The sequence below is a fragment of the Juglans microcarpa x Juglans regia genome, chromosome 5D (genome assembly GCF_004785595.1).
Source record: "Juglans microcarpa x Juglans regia isolate MS1-56 chromosome 5D, Jm3101_v1.0, whole genome shotgun sequence".
Lineage (NCBI taxonomy): Eukaryota > Viridiplantae > Streptophyta > Magnoliopsida > Fagales > Juglandaceae > Juglans > Juglans microcarpa x Juglans regia.
The window spans coordinates 17258211-17277987 of record NC_054602.1 but is presented as its reverse complement, the minus strand read 5'-3'; the positions used below and the strand labels follow the sequence as shown (position 1 = coordinate 17277987).

The 19777-nt window shown below is 36.2% G+C and overlaps 1 protein-coding gene across 6 annotated transcripts; it reads right to left on the bottom strand.

Moving 5' to 3' along the window:
* Positions 1-485: 485 nt before the first annotated feature.
* On the bottom strand, positions 486-18824 carry LOC121265207 (cyclin-T1-5). 6 transcript variants are annotated; one of them, XM_041168737.1, is made up of 8 exons: positions 18674-18824; positions 17668-17852; positions 16541-16874; positions 13192-13273; positions 3616-3750; positions 2580-2755; positions 2334-2485; positions 486-1936 (listed from the first exon to the last, which is right to left on the bottom strand). In XM_041168737.1, the coding sequence occupies exons 3-8, from the start codon at positions 16765-16767 to the stop codon at positions 912-914; spliced, it is 1797 nt and encodes a 598-aa protein (XP_041024671.1). In that variant the 5' UTR covers positions 16768-16874; positions 17668-17852; positions 18674-18824; the 3' UTR covers positions 486-911. The 6 variants fall into 6 exon arrangements, with proteins under 6 accessions (XP_041024671.1, XP_041024668.1, XP_041024672.1 ...); XM_041168734.1 differs by having other exon boundaries at positions 16541-16828; XM_041168738.1 differs by having other exon boundaries at positions 17672-17852.
* Between the last annotated feature and the right edge of the window lie 953 nt (positions 18825-19777).

The window sequence follows — 19777 nt, the reverse complement described above, 5'->3', positions numbered from 1 at the left end:
GTTGCCATTGGTTGGCGGGGCTTTTTGGTTGAACCTTAATGGGATTGATCTATCTTACAAAGTTTGAGTGGATAACAGAAATGAAAAATGTTAAACAAACAATACTTTTCACGCTGATGTTTTAAAATTAAGAATATTATTATAAAATATTATAAAAATAACATTATTTTATAAAATATTTTAGTGTACTCGGAATGAAAAAATATTAATGAAAATATCTATTTTTTATTATTAAACTGCCACATTGGGTTAGTTTTTACCTTCTAGCCTATGGAAAAAAAAAAAAAAAAAAAAACTATAGGCATAGAACGTAGAAGTAAATAGTGATTGATGTATAACATTCATCTAAAAATATAACAAACTTTTAAGTAAGATGCAAAAAATAATAATTAAAAAAAAAGAGTCCAAGGGTCGGTTCTTTGATGCTTCCTTTTTTTTATTTTAATTATTATTATTATTATTTCCAAACATAATGATAATAAAGCTTGAAAATAATAGAAATAATATAAATGCACCAGTCACGTGGATGTAACAACTTGTGTCAAGGTAACCAGGATTCGAGACACTTAAAATTGCAGGTGTCTGATATAATTACTGACAGTCACGTTAACTGACAAATAATATGTTCTCCAAAAATGTGGCAAAAACACTACATTCCTCATTCTTGAATAGCACGGTTTGTAAATTCTTCATGCTGACTACATAAACGACACTGCCTCTTTTACTTTCTTAGCAGCCCTGCTGTCATGAAAATTTGAAGCCATCCTCATCATCCCTTGATATCTTGTACGACATATATTGGCTTGCATGATAATCCAAACCAAACACATACTAATATTTATAGGGTGAACTGACTGGTATCATCAGATCGTACTAACCTGGCAAGTACATAAGAGCACCTTGCTTATCACTCACAAATTATTCTCCTGTGAATGCCTTCTGTGCTCCCGATCTGCATAACGACTCATCCTGTGTCCATCTTCTATAGAGTCATGGTGATAACTCGGTATGTAATCATGCCGCTTCTTCCCCTCCAACTGCCTGTCCAGTGGGCTCCCAGCTTTTCTCTTACGGCTGTTCAACATAGGAGAAGCATCATCTAACATCTCTCCCTCTTCTGCATTCTCTACTTGCGATCCCCTTGATGACTGGCCCTTTATTGCCGAGTGGTTTCCCACTCCAACTTCCTCATGCTCCTTCCCATGATCTAAATTCTCAGATTTTGACCAGCTTTGCCTTCTATCCCGCTTGTTTTTCTCATCTTCTGCTGCCAATTCAACCCCGTCTTCTAGTTCCCTCTCAATGATATCATCCTCATCCATCACGTCTTTCTTCCGTGTAATTTCCCCACGAGACTTCCTTCTTTTCTCAAGTGCAGCCTTAAGCTTGTCCTTGTCAATCTTCATAGCTTCTTTGGGTGATTGGCCAAGGGGACCTTCCCGGAGCTCCAAATTTCGACCAACCATACTGCCGGACTTTCGTGAAGCATCATCATCCCTCCACTCTCCTGGTTCTGCAGTCTCATTCCTCCCATTATTCCTTTCTTGGTCTTCACCCCCAGGTCGCTCTGTCCCCACCTTGGATCTATTTGGAACTTCTCTGATGTTATCCTTTTGGGGCACATGCTCAGGATGCTGAGCATCTTTAATTTCTACATCCACCTTGTGCTCAGTAATAACACTACCCATCTCCGCACTCCCATTTTCATTACCTTGATTTTGCAAACCTCTTGCCAGCAAGCCGTAATTGTCACCAGATGAAAGATCTGACACTAGACGAGATGAAATCTGCTTAGAAACTTGTTCCTCGTTCATGGATGGAACTTTCGTCGGGGCCCGATGACTTGGCCCACTGCCAACACTTCCTTCCACTTCACTACCTTGGGATGGGGGCACTCTGTTTTGCTCATAGAGTTCCAGCATTTGATTACTAACTTCTGCAAGACAAAATGACCAAAATGATTTAAGAAAGTATTTAGAAATGAAAACAGAAAAACTACAACCCACCATTTGCACAGAAATACCCATGGCACATCATTCAGTGTATGCCACCCCACCCCCCTAAGGCTGAGACTTATTCTCACCTTCATCAGGTAACAGAAGCCATCCCTTATCATTCTTTTTCCAGACTGCCCAACATTTTCATTTCTAAGGCACCATCTGAAGGAATGATGTAAGGGACAGCTAAAATCATCTGGTTTTGGTATATTTCCACTATTTTAGAAGGCAAAAAATCTACGAGCAAACAGAAAGCATTTGACCCACGAGGAGATCTAAAGGATGTCTCTTGAGTCCAAATAATTTCTACAACCAAACGAAGGGAAGGAGACCAACCCTCCAATTGACGTGGGGTGACATCAAATTCTTGCCACCAGACCTTCTCACCATCCGATGGAAGCTTCACTTTGAGGAACTTGGCAGCAAGGAAAATGGCACCTGCCGCAATGTGATGAGGCTTAAATTGCAGGCAGAGCGATGTTCTCAGACTGCAAGCCATTTTCCAGTGTGTGAAGAAGAGCAAGAGAAGTGAAACCATTGAACTGGAAGTTTTAAAACTTCAAAGAAAACATTGGGTCATACCCATCATTAACAAAATTCCATGCAACTTGAGCAAGGGCATTCTGAGCAACCTTGAACTTCTTTATAGCTTCAACAAGGGGCTTATAAGGGTGGTGAACATTGAGGTCAAAACCCAAAGTGGCAAGTACCACCCTCTCTCCAAGTAAAATTAGCTCTTTTTGTTGCTCATATACTTCCTGCATTATAGAGAGGGCAATGAGACACCAAGAAGAAAAATAATTTCAAATACCATAAAAAAGGAAAAAGGATTTTTTTTTTTTTTTTTTGGGGGGGGGGGGGGGGGTGTGGGGCGGTGGGGTTTACGAACCAACAGGGGGTAGGAATATAGTTTACCCACAGCTCTTGATGAGTAAGTGAGAAAACTGAGCAAGAATTTATTTATTTTTATATGTAAAAATAATAATAATAAATTGGAAGCAGGTGAAAAATTTTCAGATAGGAGTGGACTGCAAAAATTTGGATACGTGCGGACTGAACAATAATTTATTATGGAAAATTCTATACACCATACTATCATCCCACTGAGTATGATGTGGCACATTTATCACCATTAAATGATCATTTATTGCATGCTTCTTTATCATCTAATGGTGATTAATGTGCCACATGCTACTTAGTATAATCAAAATAGGATGAGTGTAGTGTATAGCATTACTCATTTATTATTATGGCAGTTAAGCAATTTACCACCAATCCATACAATCTATTTGCAAGTGGACTGCAACTATGTACAGGCTCACTCCCTCCAATGCAGGGCTAACTTAGATTGACTCATCGAAAAATAAAAATGGTAGGTTTGAAAATGAAACTGAAGGGTGGGTCTTTCTGTCATCAAGACAACAAGGACATAGGGGACAGAACTTTTACTTAAATATGTGTGTGTGTGTGTGTGTGTGTGAGAGAGAGAGAGAGAGAGAGAGAGAGAGAGAGAGAGAGAGAGAGCACAAGAAATACTGGTAGTAACAACTCAACTAGGGAACATCAATTTGAGGAACTATACAAAAAACTGGTGTAAGCACCATCAGTAAGTGAAGACCTTCTGTTTGATCCTCTGGGCTGCAGCCGGATCTTTTTTGTGAATTATCTCATAAGAGACGAGAATAACATCTTTAAGTGGACGAGGAGTTTCTTCAACCTTCCCGGCCAGGAACATACATACAGTTGCAATTGTCTGCCAAGCATAAGTAATGAAGTTACACACAAAAACAGAATCAAGATCACTTTAACTCAAACTCTTATTAGATTTTCTTAATTAATCTAATAAAAAATAAAGTTCTCACACAAATGTCCATAGGGGCAAGGAGCCAAGAAAGAGAACATTTTTTTTTATAGGTAATAAAACTAGACGTTAAACACATGTAGAGTATCTGAATGCATGAGCCTTGTTAAAAATTGAGGCAAATGCTAGAATCTTAAATCCAGATCACTATTGGCAGAGAAAGAGAACATTTAACCCAAGTCAAGCATACATACGTTATTCAAATATCAAGGAAGAGAAATATCTTAAGCAATAAAAACCATAAATTGTCAATAAACTAAATATCAATTGGCCAAAACCTTTGTACTAATAAAATAACAATCAATTTGCATAAATGCAAAGTCCGGTTAAGTCTGTCAAATCTATCTAGAAAAAAAAATTATCAAACCAGTATGTCACAGCGATGCTGATCACACTAGATGACTAAAGAAACAGGTGAACACCCTCAAAAATACAATAATGAATAACTTGATTGAGACAAGCATTTCTCAAACCATGTTTGCTTGCTTTTATCTTCGAGACAGTGCTTCAAGAATAATCATCACACATCAAGGGGCATCGGGATCAAACCATGGATCCCAGGATTCTTTGGTGTCATGAAAATAGAAATTGTGGAAAATTGAATGAAGGGGTCATTAAAAAAATTGATGGTATGGAATTGCAACAAGGAAGAAGGGCTTCAAACCCACCCCTGGGGAGTAACCCCAGATACACAACAACCCCACTTGCCAAAGCCATGCATCAGTGTTATAAGTAAACGATTGTATTAATAATAATAGGCTTAGCCCAAGTACTAAGAAGGTATACACGAGTTAATGCCTATCTAGGAAGAAGAAAAAGAAACAAGTCATGAAGGCCAAGGCCATAAAAATCTACAGCTATAGCCTATAAAAATAATGTTCTAACAAAAAGTGATCTAAATTCCTCTACAGAGCGTTCTTTGTCTTCAAACGTTCGGTCATTTCACTCCTGCCATAAGCACCACAAGATGCAAATAGGTAACGTTTTTCACATAGCTGTAATTTGCGGAGCCCCTACTAGATTTGACCAACTGGCCAAGAACTCAACCACTATGGCGGGCATGACCCAAGCTAGCTCTAACCTGCAAAACACATCGTCCCATAGCGCTCTAGCAACCTCACAATGTAGTAGAAGATGATCCACAATCTCATCACTTTTTCTGCACATACAGCACCAGTCTACTATGATCACCCCCCATTTTCGTAAGTTGTCCATCGTCAAAATCATACCCAAAGAGGCTGACCGAACAAAAAAAGCTGCTTTAGGAGGCGGCTTATTTTGCCAAATCCTCTTCCATGGGAATTGATTGTCTTGTAATTGTGTGAGAGATTTATAGAAAGAGCGAATTGAGAATATGCCTTTACCTATGGGTATCCGCCACAACCTGTCGGCTCCTTGAAAGTTCGGTCTCATGGAGTATAGAAGACGAAAAAAATCCTCAAAGCTACCAATTTCCCAATATTGGGTAGCACTACTAAAGTTCACGTTCCACTAGACTTGATCTCCAGATATCACCATAACATCAGCCACTGAAGCTTCTTTTTCACAGGTCATCCTGAAAACTGAAGGGAATGAATCTTTAAAGACATTATCACCACACCATAAGTCGCTTCAGAATTTAATTCTAGAACTATCTCCCAATATAAGTCTAGTGTGACAGGTAAAAACCCCCCACCCTCGTCTAATATGCTTCCAAACTCCCACTCCAAAATCCCACTCACCTCTCTAGTGCTCCAACCCCCCCCCCCCCTCCCCCAACCTCCATATTTAAGGTCAATCACCGACTTCCATAGAGTTTCCGATTCCATGGTGTATCTCCACAACCATTTCCCAAGTAAAGCCCTATTAAAGATCCGCAGATTTCTGATTCCCAACCCACCAAAAGAAATAGGAGAGCATACCTTATCCCACTTGACCAGGTGGAATTTGAATTCTTCCCCCCATACCACTCCAAAGAAAATCACGGTGCAATTTCTCAATCCGAGTCGCCACACTTGCAGGAATTGGGAATAGTTATAGGAAATACATTGGTAAATTAGACAAAGTGCTTTTGATTAAGGCGATCCGACCACCTTTCAACAAGTACAATCTCTTCCAACCAGCTAATCTACATTCTCAATCACTGTATCGCAAATCGATTTAGCCCCTGATGCTGCCCCCAACGAAAGACCAAGGTAATTATTCATGGGAAGAGAGGAAACCTTACATCCAAGAATGTTAGCCAATTGTTGGATATTGCGAACATTACCAACTAGCACCAACTCTGATTTGTACAAGTTCACTTTCAAACCAGATGTCACTTCAAAACAAAGTAAAAGAGCCCTCAATGCCCGCATCTAGTTTTGTTCTACCTCACAAAAAATCAGTATATCATTTGCAAATAATAAGTGAGAAATGTTAAGAGTATCCCTATTAGGGCCACCAACCAAGAAACCAGTCACAAAACCACTATTAACCAAGGCCGAGATCATTCTGCTAAGCCTCCATAACTATGACAAATAAAAGTATAGACAAAAGATCCCTTTGTCTTAGGCCTCATGAGTTGTTAAAGAAGCCAACTGGACTGCCATTTACTAACACTGCAAACTTCACTATTGGGATGCACCATCTGATCCACGAACACCATCTCTCCCCAAATCCACACTTCCCAAGCAAGTAAATTAAGAACTCCCAATTCACATGATCATAAGCTTTTTCCACATCTAATTAACATAAGATCCCCTTATTGCCAAATTTTAATATACTGTCTAGGCATTCATTGGCAATGAGAACTAAGTCTAGAATTTCCCTACCCCTTACAAAAGCGTTTTGGGCTTTCAAAATGATCTTTCCCAACACCTCCCCTAAACGATTTGCAAGCACCTTGGATATGATCTTATACACCCCATTTACGAGGCTAATGGATTGATAATCTTTCACTTCCATTGCCCAAAGCTTCTTAGGGATAAGTGCAATAAAAGTGGAATTTAGGCTTTTTCCAAGTTTGCCAACGAAAAAAATTCCTGAAACACCTTCATAAAATCCTCATTCACCACATCCCAACATGTTTGGAAAAATAACATAGACAAACCATTAGGACTAGGTGTTTTATCTTTAACCATTTTTCTCACCACACCATGAACCTCCACCTCCTCAAAGGGTCTCTCCAACCACGAAACACTGTGGATATATGGATTCAAAAGCTAGCCCATCGAGCTTTGGCCGCCATCCCACATGTTCAGTAAGTGTGTGTTCGAAAAAATCAACAACATGCTCTCAAATCGTAGGAGCCTCTGTTTAGCCACGCTATTTATATTCAACATTTCAATGGTATTAGTTCTCCTATGAGAATTGGCCACTCTATGGAAGAACTTTTTACTTCGATCGCCTTCTTTCAACCACAATGCTCTAGATTTTTGGCACCAAGAGATCTCCTCCAATAATATAACCCTTTCTAATTTTGACACTAATTCTGCCTTCTGAGATGAATTTTCCAAGGAAATGACCCTATCCTCCTATATCCTTTCTAATTCTTGTAACTATCCCAACATAGATTTCTTCCGGTCACCTATATTACCAAAGGACTGAGTATTCCAGAGCTTTAAATCTTGTCTCAGAGCTTTCAGTTTACCTGCCAAAATGAAACTAGGAGTGCCATAAATCTGATATGAGGACCACCATTGGCCTAACCCTGTCCACAAAGCCCTCAGGTTTCAGCCACATATTTTAGAATTTAAACTACCAACACCATCCTCGAATCCCACCACAATCCAACAAGATAGGAAAGCGATCTAAACACATGCGAGGAAGCCTCTTTTGGCCTCTTTTGACATAGATCCGGATGGTGGCTTTCCCACCGTGATGAGATGAAAAATTTGTCCAATCTAGACCATGTATGGTGATTGGACCATGTAAATACTCCACCAATGGGAGGAAGATCCACCAATCCCAAATTGAAAATACACTCCAAAAATTCCATCATTGCAGTTCGCATCCTACTTTCTCCTGACCTTTCGCTTGGAAACCTTATAACATTAAAATCACCGCCTACGCATCATGATGTGTCCCACCAACTATGAACTTCTGCTATTTCCTCCCATAGAAGTCTTCTATTGCTATCTGAGTTTGGAACATAAATACTAGTGAATGCCCACAAAAATTGTCTTCAAGCATTCTTGAAGTAACATGCCACTATGTACAGCCCAATGAATTCCTCCATGCATTAGTTAATCAGGGGAAACTCCTAATGCGGAATTGAACTAGGATGTCTGAGTCTAAGGTTGGGTTTGGTTGTTGAACCAAACTCAACTCATCTCAACCTAATCATTGATGGAACCCACTACTTTTTCAACTTCCCATAAAAAAATTAAACTCATCTCAACCTACTTCATAAGTTTCAGCCTAAAAAGTTAAACACATCTCAACCTAAAAAACTTAAACCCATCTCAATGGGACCCACAAAATACTATTATTCACAACTCAACTCATCTCATATCAACATCCAAACATAGCCTAAAGCCCATTGCAAGTCTACCCTTTGACAACTAGACTACACCCTGACAGCTAGCAAGCAAATAATAATATCTTATATATACAAGTATATAAAAGCACAGCATGATTTCAAGCACGTGGACACCAAACCAGAAAAGAGGAAAGAACACTATTAAAAGACTTAAACTAGTTTAAAAACTTGAATGATCTATATAACGGCAGATTAAGTTTTTTACATGTGTGCCTACCACAACCCAAATAACAAGGCAGATATTGCTTGAGAAGATAAATAGACTGTGTCACAAAATAACAAAACAAAAAAGTTGAAACAGGAAACAGGAGAGAACCAGCGGGTACAATCCCCACGCAACCAACACCACAATATAACTTTCAAGAACAGCACCAAGCAATTAATGAGAACTGAGATATAACTTCCATTCAAGAAACTCAATGACCAATTCAATCCCTAATAAATGCAATGATAATGTGATACACTGCTCATCTTCAACTAGAGGAGTGGTTGGCACCGAAGACCGGTTCATGGGATGCTGATGATAATGGGTTCAATGGCCTCAAGGCACTAAAGCCGATGACATGGCCAATCACCACCTTCACAAATCCAACAAATGGTCCAAAAGTCCGTAGGCATCTCACACATAACACAAAAGAGTTTATAAAGCTGTGTTTTTGGTTGTGAGAAAAAGAAAACTAGAGCTGTATTTTTGCGATACAGAATTTCAGTTCAAGATCATGCCGTTGCATATATCAGCGACTCTCAAGAAGGAGAACATCGTACATGCTCGGAAAAGGTGAATGAACCGTTCTCATAATGGTTGTTTTAGAGTTTGGAGTTTGCTGCCTCCAACCCACAGAAATTTCCATTGACCATTTTTAATTTTGTTCCCCCAAGAGAAGGAGAGATGGAGGATCAGAAGCAGTTAATGAGGATGTGAATTAAGTATGGGTATTATAGTTATGGATATGGGCATGCAGAGGTAGGCATGGTGAGGGAAATTTTGATGATAACTTACCGTTCAGGAGAAAAGGTAGAAACATAGAAAATTGCAAATGTCGGCTAAGCACAAACAACATGGTGATGAATATAAAATAATATTGAAGTTCTTTTAATGATAATTTATGTACTGAAAAGGGATTAGTGAGATTTTGTTTCTTCAGAGTTCAATGGTTGTTTGATGTTTGTCTACATTGTGTTTCTGTGGGTGGTTGCCTTTCTCAACTTGTTTTGAGCATTTATTATGGGGGGTTTTAAAAGAGATGTAAATCGTAGAAAAAAAGAATGTAAACCCTGATAGTTAATATAATATCCAAGTTTTCAAAATTATTAGTTTTAGATGTGAAGGATTTTTTATTTAAGATGCTTCGCAATACAATAACACCACTTAATAATGTAAAACTTAAATAATCATTGCTCTGAATTCTGAAATGTGCTTGCTGTCGTTAGTATTTGTAACCAAACCCTGGTGAAAGTTCACCAACAAAAGTTTAAAATGACATTCTTTAACATCAGATATTATTGAGTTGAAACGAAAAAAGAGAACAAAAAATGAAATAAACAAAAGGGGTCAAAATCTAATGAAGAGAACTATTTTCCATGACCTGTATGTGTGGTAAATTTTAAGATGCCACTTTAAGGAAGACTGGTCAGCACAACTTGTAGATAAAGACTTATCCAATACCACAAATATATACCGATACTGATTATATGATTCGAGTGGTCCGAACTGATGTTGCTGAAATCCAGGTTCAAAAGAGGATCGTTGAGGATTACCATAATCAAACCATGAAAATTCAAAACTGATGTGCACAACTCATCACAACAGATTGATCTTAGTTTCACGTGAAAACATTACATAAAATACAATTATCAGACATGGTTCTTTGAACTTTTAACATATTTGCTCCAATTAAAACTTAAACCACAACTTTGAATCTTCACCAAAAAAAAATTGAACAGTCTCTAACATAAGAAAAGAAGGAGAAAAGAAACAGGAGAAAAACACAACTATTAAATATGATCACCAAGTGCTACCAAGACAAAATGAAGAGAATGAAGACTTTATCTGCTAGGTTCTTATCTCTATCTGTTAGGTTCTTATCTTTATCACTTCGTCTGTGTCATTGCAAGGCTACTTCAAGCCAAGTAGTCTCTGGAATAAAGCAGCTTTTGAATTAGTAAACATTGAGGTCCAGTTTGGATACATGGATGAGATACAAACTATCTCATCCCAGTTGTACGGCTGGCTTCATCCGTGTACCCAAACGCACGTTAGTTCAGTTTTTAAAAACTCATCTCATCTGTGTACTGTAGATGGATGTAACCATCCAACTTTTCAGACACCAACTAAAGGCTTCTGACAGCCCATGTGCAGATATTCAAATTAAAAATTAAAAATTCACACCTTCCTCAGCTATTCGAATTAAAAATATTGGAGGAAAAAAATTATTGAAGTTTTTTAATAAATATAATTTTACATTACAATATTCAATTTTATTGGAATACATAATTATGGCACAAATATTTCGATTTCCTAATAGATAAAATAATCAGTAAGTCATAATTAAAATAATATATTTTCACAAAAAAAATTGATATTTTTGGGAGTAATGAATAGTTCAGCAGTTTGCTTCGGGTTTTATTAGGAAATTCGAAACTAATAAATTGGGAAAAAAATATCTACCACACTTTTAATACATATAATTATCTATTACAATAATCAAAATTATTCTAATTTATAATTAGAATAAAAAATTTCGAATTTCTTATATATAGAAAAATAAATAGGTCATAATTTGAATAATATCTTTTTAACAAAGAAATTTTAATTTTTGGGAATAGAGAGTAATCTCTGCTGACAACAAAAAAAATATAATTTGGGATTTAAATTTTTTAATTAATAATAAATAGTATTGTTTATTAATATATTCATAACTATTACACAATAATTATTAAATGATTTTCAATCATTGGTGGGACCCATCCCTTTATCAAATTCCAAAAAATAAAAACTATCTCATCTCATCTCACTATCCAAACACATTTTTTTACAAACTATCTCATCCCATCTCATCTTAACTAAAAAATTTCACTACTATTCAAAATATCTCGTCTCATCTCATCTCATCTCATCTCATCTAAACTGCGTAACCAAACGAGGCTTGAGTGTGTTACTTCCTACTGGAGTCCTCGTTAGGCTATGAGTAGTGCAGGGTCGAAACATAAATGCTCATAATTAATCAATTCAAAGTACTTATAAAAAAAAAATCAATTCAAAGTTATTTTATGGCATATTTATTCAACACTTATTTTATCACAGAGATATCCTTGGGAAGAACTATTGAGGCCTAATCACTTGAATAAGAGTTGGTTTTTTCACTATTTCTTATATTTAACATATTTTGTCCACAATATTTTATTCGTGTATTTGTTACTTCTTACTTTGTTTTTTTCAGGTTTTTTATTTACAGAGATGTTCTAGTGGGCACTTGTGCAGGGCTGCCGGTTGCATTTGCATTGGGATGTTGACTGAGACTTAAGCGGAAGTTGCTTCTTCTGTATTCTGAATTCTGGGAATGGGAATAGATTGTAATCTGTATATATAGGGTTTGTACTGCTGTGTATTTGTTTAAAATGGGGTCTTTTGTATTTGTTATTTTGGTGGTGTAACCTGTTATTTGTTTAGTAAGATGTTGTGTACTTGCAATTTCAGTGCTGTAACTTGTTGAATACATGGTGTTGTAAGGCTGTAAGCTGTAACCTTTTAGTCTATTTGTTACATTTTCTCAATTTGTTCTATTTACTATAATTGTATCAAAAAAGTTAAAAATGGTCATGATAATCAGGCTTAACAAGCTTGAAATTTGGCTTAACAGGCCATAATTGGGCTTAAAAGGTGCAAAAATGGGCTATAAAAGCCCATAAATGGCTTTAAGGGCCGAACATGGCAAGGGCCTGGACATATACCAGGCCCACCCTGCCCGACTGTTGGGCAAATGCAGCTGGAGTGCCATAGGAGTAGAGGTGAGAGGTAAGGATCATATGGCCACACCGCCAGCGCGAGGGCTGGGTGCAGGCAGGAGAAGGCAAAAGCTGCCCATATAGAATGGTTAACAGATCTAGCTCTACGTACCCAATATAAAAACCACATCAAATTCCACAACCATGCTTAACACGTCTTTTTTTTTAATAAGAAAGACTATGCTATAAATCTTAAAATTGTATCATTGGATAAAGCACATTAAGCCCCGGTTTGGATTGGAAACTCACCTCAACTCATCTCATCATTACAACTTTCTCAAATTCTCACACAAAATATAATAAACAATTCAACTTTTTCAAATCCCAAAACAATAATAATATTAAAAAATAATATCCTAACAATATTTTATTCTACTATTTACAAACCATCTCAACTCATCTTTGAATCCAAATGGGGCCTAAATCATTTATCACACAAGAACAGAAGGGATGGACTTCACAAAATAAGGAAACAATGAAATTCCTGATTTAACAATTGCTTGATCACGATTTTCCTATCTAACATCTCACTTTTGTTGGAAAATTAACCCGATTTTTTTGTTGAATAGGTAGATTTAGGCCATACCCGTTTTCGAAAATATTTTTGTACCAAATATCAAAGAATATAATGTTCTGCACATCAATGATTATTTGGAGTGTGCTGAGCATGTTTCAAATAAATATTGGAGAAGCTTTGAAATCCACATTACACTACAAGTCATTTACACTCATGTGATCTATCATTCAATCATAAACCAAGTTAAACAAAGACTAAAGCACAACAAACTCCAATATAATATCCATAGCAAAGAGTAAAGAAAACCTACCCTTCTGTCATTCTTGGCATGTGATTGACGAAGGAAAAACCGATGACAAAATATTATTGCTGTAGCAATGGTTACCTGGGGCCTGCATTGTGAAGTTCAGATCAACATGTCACTCTGGGCACGTTTTAACAAAGAACATTCTGACATTAGTTTTTGGACTTTTTTATATAGTTAAAGAATTTACCAACGGGTCTACCTAACAATAACAATCACCTGATAATCCATTCATATTTCATATACTAACTTCTATTAGCCTTATAAGAATTTCTCACCGTAGGTTACAGTTGTTGAAGGTGGACAATGGCACAGATGATTTGAATAATTTACATGAAAATGCATTAACAACTAAATCAATCTAAACTACTTTTTTTTTATCACAGACTTCAACTAGTACAATCTTAAGTATATAAGAAAATCTAAAAAACCCCAAGGTGGGGCCCAAGTGGTGAAGGCCTTGGTCTTGGGGGTATCACTCCCTTCAAGGTCCAAGGTTCAACACTTCATAGGTACAAACAATTCTTTGGGGCTACACCCCTTAGTGAAAAGCCAGCGATTTAACCAGTTCCATGTAGGAAAACTTCCGAGGGTGTGGTGCATGGGACAGGGGTTTACTCTGCAAAGGTGGGTCCGAAGGGCCCTGCCTTGGAGAGGCTTCCCGACATTAAAATAATAATAAATAAAAAATTTAAATGAAGCTACAATGAACATTGCCTAGAAAATGTGTCCAATCATAAAAATGAAGGCAGATGCAAATTTATTGTTAAGCTCACAATCATTACAATTTCAGTTATTACACTCCCCACCATGTCCACACGATACAAAGTGGGGCTTTGTTCCAAATCTTTGCAATCAGCATTATGGTCAATCCACCTTTTCCAACAATATGGTATCTTGCCAGTTTCTATGCATAAACATTTTTCTCCAAAAAGTCATGGCATCCACGACCACAGATTCTTGATACTGACAATTTAGGAAGAGGTACTCTATTGTGTAACTATCTTTTTTTTCTTGGTAAGACAAAGGGTGTAGTATACAGGATGTATAAAAGAGACATGCAGAAAAAAAGAAAGAAAGCATTAATGTATAAATTACAAAGTTTTAAGAATCCCGTAGGCAAAGCCTATTGGTTAAATGGTGGGCTTGGGATGGGTTGTAGACATAGACAAACTCAGTTCCATTCAACGAGTTCCCTTGAATTACTTGAGACACAATTCGACAGGTAGACCATGTATCTGGGTTTACTCCCCGTGGGTGGATTCGTAGGGCCTTGCCTTGGAGGATTTCCATACCATTAGAAAAACGTTCAAAGGAACCCAACTTGGAGGAAGAAGCAAAACCGATTACCACTCCCAATCAAATAAGCGATCTTCTAAATAATGACTTCAAGCATTTAGACTTTAGCTGCATCAAAAGTCCTAGCATTTTCATCCCACTAAATACTCCAAATCAAGAATAAAGGTATAGAATTTCAGACATCAATACTTTGATATCTTTTGAAGCATTCTCCCCAACATGCCAAAAGCTCTCTCACTGAATAACAAAACCCAAGATCCCAAATAACGAGAATACTCACAACGAAAACTCCCTAGCACTAGGATGCCTCTATTCAAGACTCACACTTCTTGGCCAACTGGAACTTAGTTGGAAAACTCAAAAGCTTTGGCTCGAGCTACACTATGGCCCTTTGTGCAGCGGCATTTGCTTGCACAATTAATTGAGCAAGGCAAAAAACTCCCCAGCACTAGGATGCCTCTGTTCAAGACTCACACTTCTTGGCCAACTGGAACTTAGTTGGAAAACTCAAAAGCTTTGGCTCGAGCTACGCTATGGCCCTTTGTGCAGCGGCATTTGCTTGCACAATTAATTAAGCAAGGCTAAAAAGTAAAAACTCCCTAGCACTAGGATGCCTCTGTTCAAGACTCACACTTCTTGGCCGACTGGAACTTAGTTCGAAAACTCAAAAGCTCTGGCTCGAGCTACGCTATGGCCCTTTGAGCAGCGGCATTTGCTTGCACAATTAATTGAGCAAGGCAAGGGAAAAAGAAGTTGTCCCCTCTTCTCTAATAACCTGTTGCCGGTCATAGAGTGCTCTGTCTGCTTCCCCATATGTAGAAAAGGAGGGAGCAGGGAAGGAAGAACAACCATTTGACTTTGAACATGAGGTGGCGGCTTTGGCTAGGTAACATAATGGAAATGTATTGGACTGCAAATTCTGGAATGACGGCTCGACCCTATCCTTGGCCTCGAGGAGTGGCGAGCAGCACGAAACTTTAATTAATCAAATGGCATAAGGGGGCTTTCGTACACTTAAGAAGGTACCCCCCCCCCCCCGGGGCAGGGGCGCTTTGAAGACATAACACCAAGAAAAACTTACTTTCTTGCAGATGTATTAGTCATATGATGCTTTTACTAAATGGAAAATATTAACCTCTTCTATCACGCCAACTGTTCATTTGTTACTACTAATTACCATACACTTTCTTCTTTGCAGTTTAGAAGCTCGTCAAAATAAGTGGACCTTGATAACAATGGAAATTGGTGTAAGAGTTGTAACCTAAAGAAGAGTCATGGAGTTATTTGATCCAAGTTGGACAGATACCAACCTAGATAAGAAAGTGGTTCATGTGATGAAATAACAACATGAAAGCTTTTTCTCATCAGACAGTGGCAGAAATGCAAACATCTCAAATATCATGAATGCACTTTTCAGAAGAATGCTGAGTCTTTGAGATCCAACTTACAACATCCCTTATATGAATAATTACCATCATCAAAAGAAGAAAATTCAATATTCTCACCAATGAAAATGCTAATGGTTCTAAAGAAATATATTCCATCAGTGAGCTGACTAAATTGAAACATATAGAACCTTATATAACAAATAAATTAAAGCTGCTCATACTTGTCTTTCTTTTAGCTTCCAGAATTTTCTGGATCTTTTACTTTTTACTTTTACGATTAGATGGAATTACAGTATACTCCGTGTAAGTGGGTGATGCCTTTCTGCTCATCAGTAAAATTCTAACTTATCAAAAAAATAACAGCTTTGACGATGAACATCCACTCTACTTGCTCGCACATCTAATAGCGGTCTACAATAGAACATCATTTAAAACATGAACAGTGTAGATAAACATGCAATTCATTTTCAACCATAAAGAAGCACCATGTATGTAGAACACAGTTTCTGTTATCTATTATTTTAGTGCAACACAAGCATAAGGTAAGAACTCCCATTTTATTTTCCTTTGATGATTTAACAGAAAACTCAAACCAAAATCAGATTTAATATCTGAAACAACCAGAAGTGTTGAAAGAACAAGGAAATATTTGGTAATTATGGACTCACACTTTTAGCCTCATGCCCAAATCCTGCAAAAATGTGCAGTACGACTTGCGTAAATATGTTTCTTTCTTCAGGTCAGTCCCATCTCTTCTTGAAGGGGAATTTTCTTCAATTTCCTTTCTTGACAAATACCAGCGACCAACTTCCTCTTGCCTGTCTAGAGAATTTCTTGAAGACCCACCATCAGATGTGCCATGATGAGATGACTCCCCAGGTAAAATTCCAGCCATGTGTATCCCCAAAAAGTACGAAATAATGGACAAAAATGTCTACTAGAGCAAGAAAAAGGTCCTTTTCCAGCACGAAACAAACAGATCGATCAGAAATTAAACACCACCTGAATATGATGTACTAAAGTGATCAAAAACAAAATAAAAATCAAACAAATATAGAATACTCAAATTAGTTAAGACTTAAAAAATTGGCAGAACACACTCTAAGTCATCATGACAATGCAAACCTTTTTTTTTTTTTTATAGTTCAAGACAATGCAAATCCTCTTGACAGTACACATCAATATGAAAAGCTTTTTTGATAAGTATGGCCTTATAAAAAGAAACAAAACAAAACTTTATCAAAGGATATTTAAAATTTGGAAACTAAAGCCATAAGTAGTTATTAATTGTGCACCACTACATCATCTTTTCCATTGAGTCATAACCATTACAGCCTTGACCTAAATGCAGACCATCAACAAAAAGTATAAACCCGCAAATTAGACAATCACCTTTTCTATGATCACTACCGGTTTTTTTTCTTCTCGGCCTACTATCATTTTCAATACTGAAGATATAAAATTACGAAAAGCATGTTACATGTTTTTTTTTTTTTTTTTGCATAAGTGAAAAGCATGTTACATGTTACGGAATAATTCCCAAAATCATCAAGGCCTCAGTGTGAAATGCTATGAAAAACATTAATGACATAAAAATCACCAAAACATGAATGCTTAAAATCTCAATCAAACATAAAGTTCACAACAGATAAAATATATTACCATTGTATAATAAATTGGATATAAACTGACTTTAAATGCATAAATACAAAAATAATTATACCTCAGAGTCCACACAATCTTGGACACACAATAGATTTGATAAGAATGTGTATCAAAGTTCCTTGGGACTCACCTACCTATCAAGTGAAACATGTCAAATCCTACTGCCAAGCTTCTTTAAATGATTTTAACATCATAGTTCCTCCATGAATCCATCCCCAATCAAACCATTAAAGTCTTTCATGACTAAAATATTCAATAGTGACAAGAAGTTGATGGAAATATCATAGTCCACGTTATATCCCTTCTGATAAACACCTAAAACAAACCAAGCCATTCGGATCATCATGCAAGGGAAGCATCAAGCATGTAAAAATGTAGATTTCATGACTAATTAAGCACGGAATTCAAAAAAGCGGGTTGTGAATTTAGGTCATATTTATTCTCCTAAATGAATGATTGGTGTATCACACGGTGATATAAAACTGGTAAAATATACAAGCCTCGAGTAGAGAACAGCAGACTAAACACGGAGTTCACAACAAATGAGCTTTGTGTGGAGTGCCAATTCACTTTAACAACGCCAGTTATACAATAAATAAATAAAACAAAAAATAAACTTGTGAAAACCTCGAGAACTCACACCTAACCAAGTTCCGGGGCAAAAACCTAAAACTATAATTTCAATGTCAAAGAAGGGGGAAATTATTGGAACCGAAAATAAAACAAAAAGCTCTCATTATGGACAACCTACGGCACACATACAAACCTAATATACACTTTTCATGTTTAGAAAAAAACGCATAATATTATACAAACCCACGTAATATAAAACATACCCATCAAGACCTAACTAACGCAAACTTCACCCAATTCCCTAGGGAGTCCTCCGACGAAACCCACTCGAAAATTAAATTGGAACCAGAACGCATAAAATCCCGCTTCTTTGCGAACCTAAATAGAACTAAATCTCCCAAATCGAGATCGAGAGGCACTAAAGCAGTTTTTTTTTTTTTTTTTTTAATGGCCGAAAAATAGAGAAGGAAGAAGAACATAATAAAAGAAGAAAACCTAACAGGGTTTTAGAAAAGAAAAAAAAAATGAAGAATAAAGAAGAAGAAGAGGGAATGAGGGCGCACCAGGCTGAACAGTAAGCGCGGTGCGGCTGCTGCTGTATGCTGTCGCTGCTGCGCTTCGCTTCGCGTGTCGCAAGATGCCTTTTTCTTTTGCTCTTTATGGGGGAGCTGAGTGCAAAGGCTCAATTAAAGGAGGAAAAAATAAAAAAAGTCTTTTTCTTACAAGTCTACTAGTTGTTTAAAATTACTCCTCAGCTCCTCAAAATAATGAGATTTATAATATATTAATATTTGAGGTTTATTTTGAGAAATATTGTAAAAATATATATAAATAATTTTATATAATTTATTAGATTTATTTTATAATATAAAATAATTTTATAATAACACATCAGTTTATAAATTTATTTTTATATAATTTTTTTATAATTAAAATATTCCTTAAATTAAATTTTCTTATAAATAAAATCCGTAAACTCCTACTATATATATGTATTTCATTTAATTACTGTTTTTTTAATATAGTATCCCCAACTTTTGGTTTTTTTACAAATTGATGATGATTGTAGTCTATTTTTTCATTTTATTTTCTAAGATAAGTTGGATAAAACTTATTTTATTTTTAATGATTTGGGCCTTTTGGTTAGAAAAAGAATTTTACTTTTATTAAATATAATCACCATCCAATTAAACTAAAAGGAAAGAAAATTACTCAAAAATGTCCATATGATTTAAACAATTCTCTAATTAATATGTATAGTTTTAAAATCATAAAACTTCTTTCAAATATATTTTTTTAAAAATTTTAAAAAAAAATACAAATTCACTAGTAATCACTTTCTTAACTATTAAAAAATAATAAAAATAAAAATAAAATACACTAGAAGATGTTTGGGATGCACATTTGGTGTGCATACAAACATTTTCCAATTCTAAAACGTATAAAATTACATTTTGAAAAATAACATTAAAGATTTCTAAACTACATAAATTATAACAATTTATTATGAAAATTGATTAAAAAAAAGTTACTAAAACACTTTAAAAACAAAAAATGAAATTATGAAGAAAGGTAACGAAATTAATGTTTAATTCAAAAAATAAAAAATAAACAATTTTTGTTTGAACTTTGAAGAGAGATGACCCCATGGAGGTGGCAACCCATGG

What these genes read in the sequence shown, in the direction of transcription:
- LOC121265207 (XM_041168737.1), bottom strand. Translation starts at nt 16,767, where the DNA reads ATGGCTGGAATTTTACCTGGGGAGTCATCTCATCATGGCACATCTGAT. An exon ending in TTGGGCATGAGGCTAAAAGT is followed by an intron (nt 13,274 to 16,540) that starts GTGAGTCCATAA and finishes TTCACAATGCAG; the next exon opens with GCCCCAGGTAACCATTGCTA. An exon ending in CACCCCACGTCAATTGGAGG is followed by an intron (nt 1,937 to 2,333) that starts GTTGGTCTCCTT and finishes TTTGTCTTGCAG; the next exon opens with AAGTTAGTAATCAAATGCTG.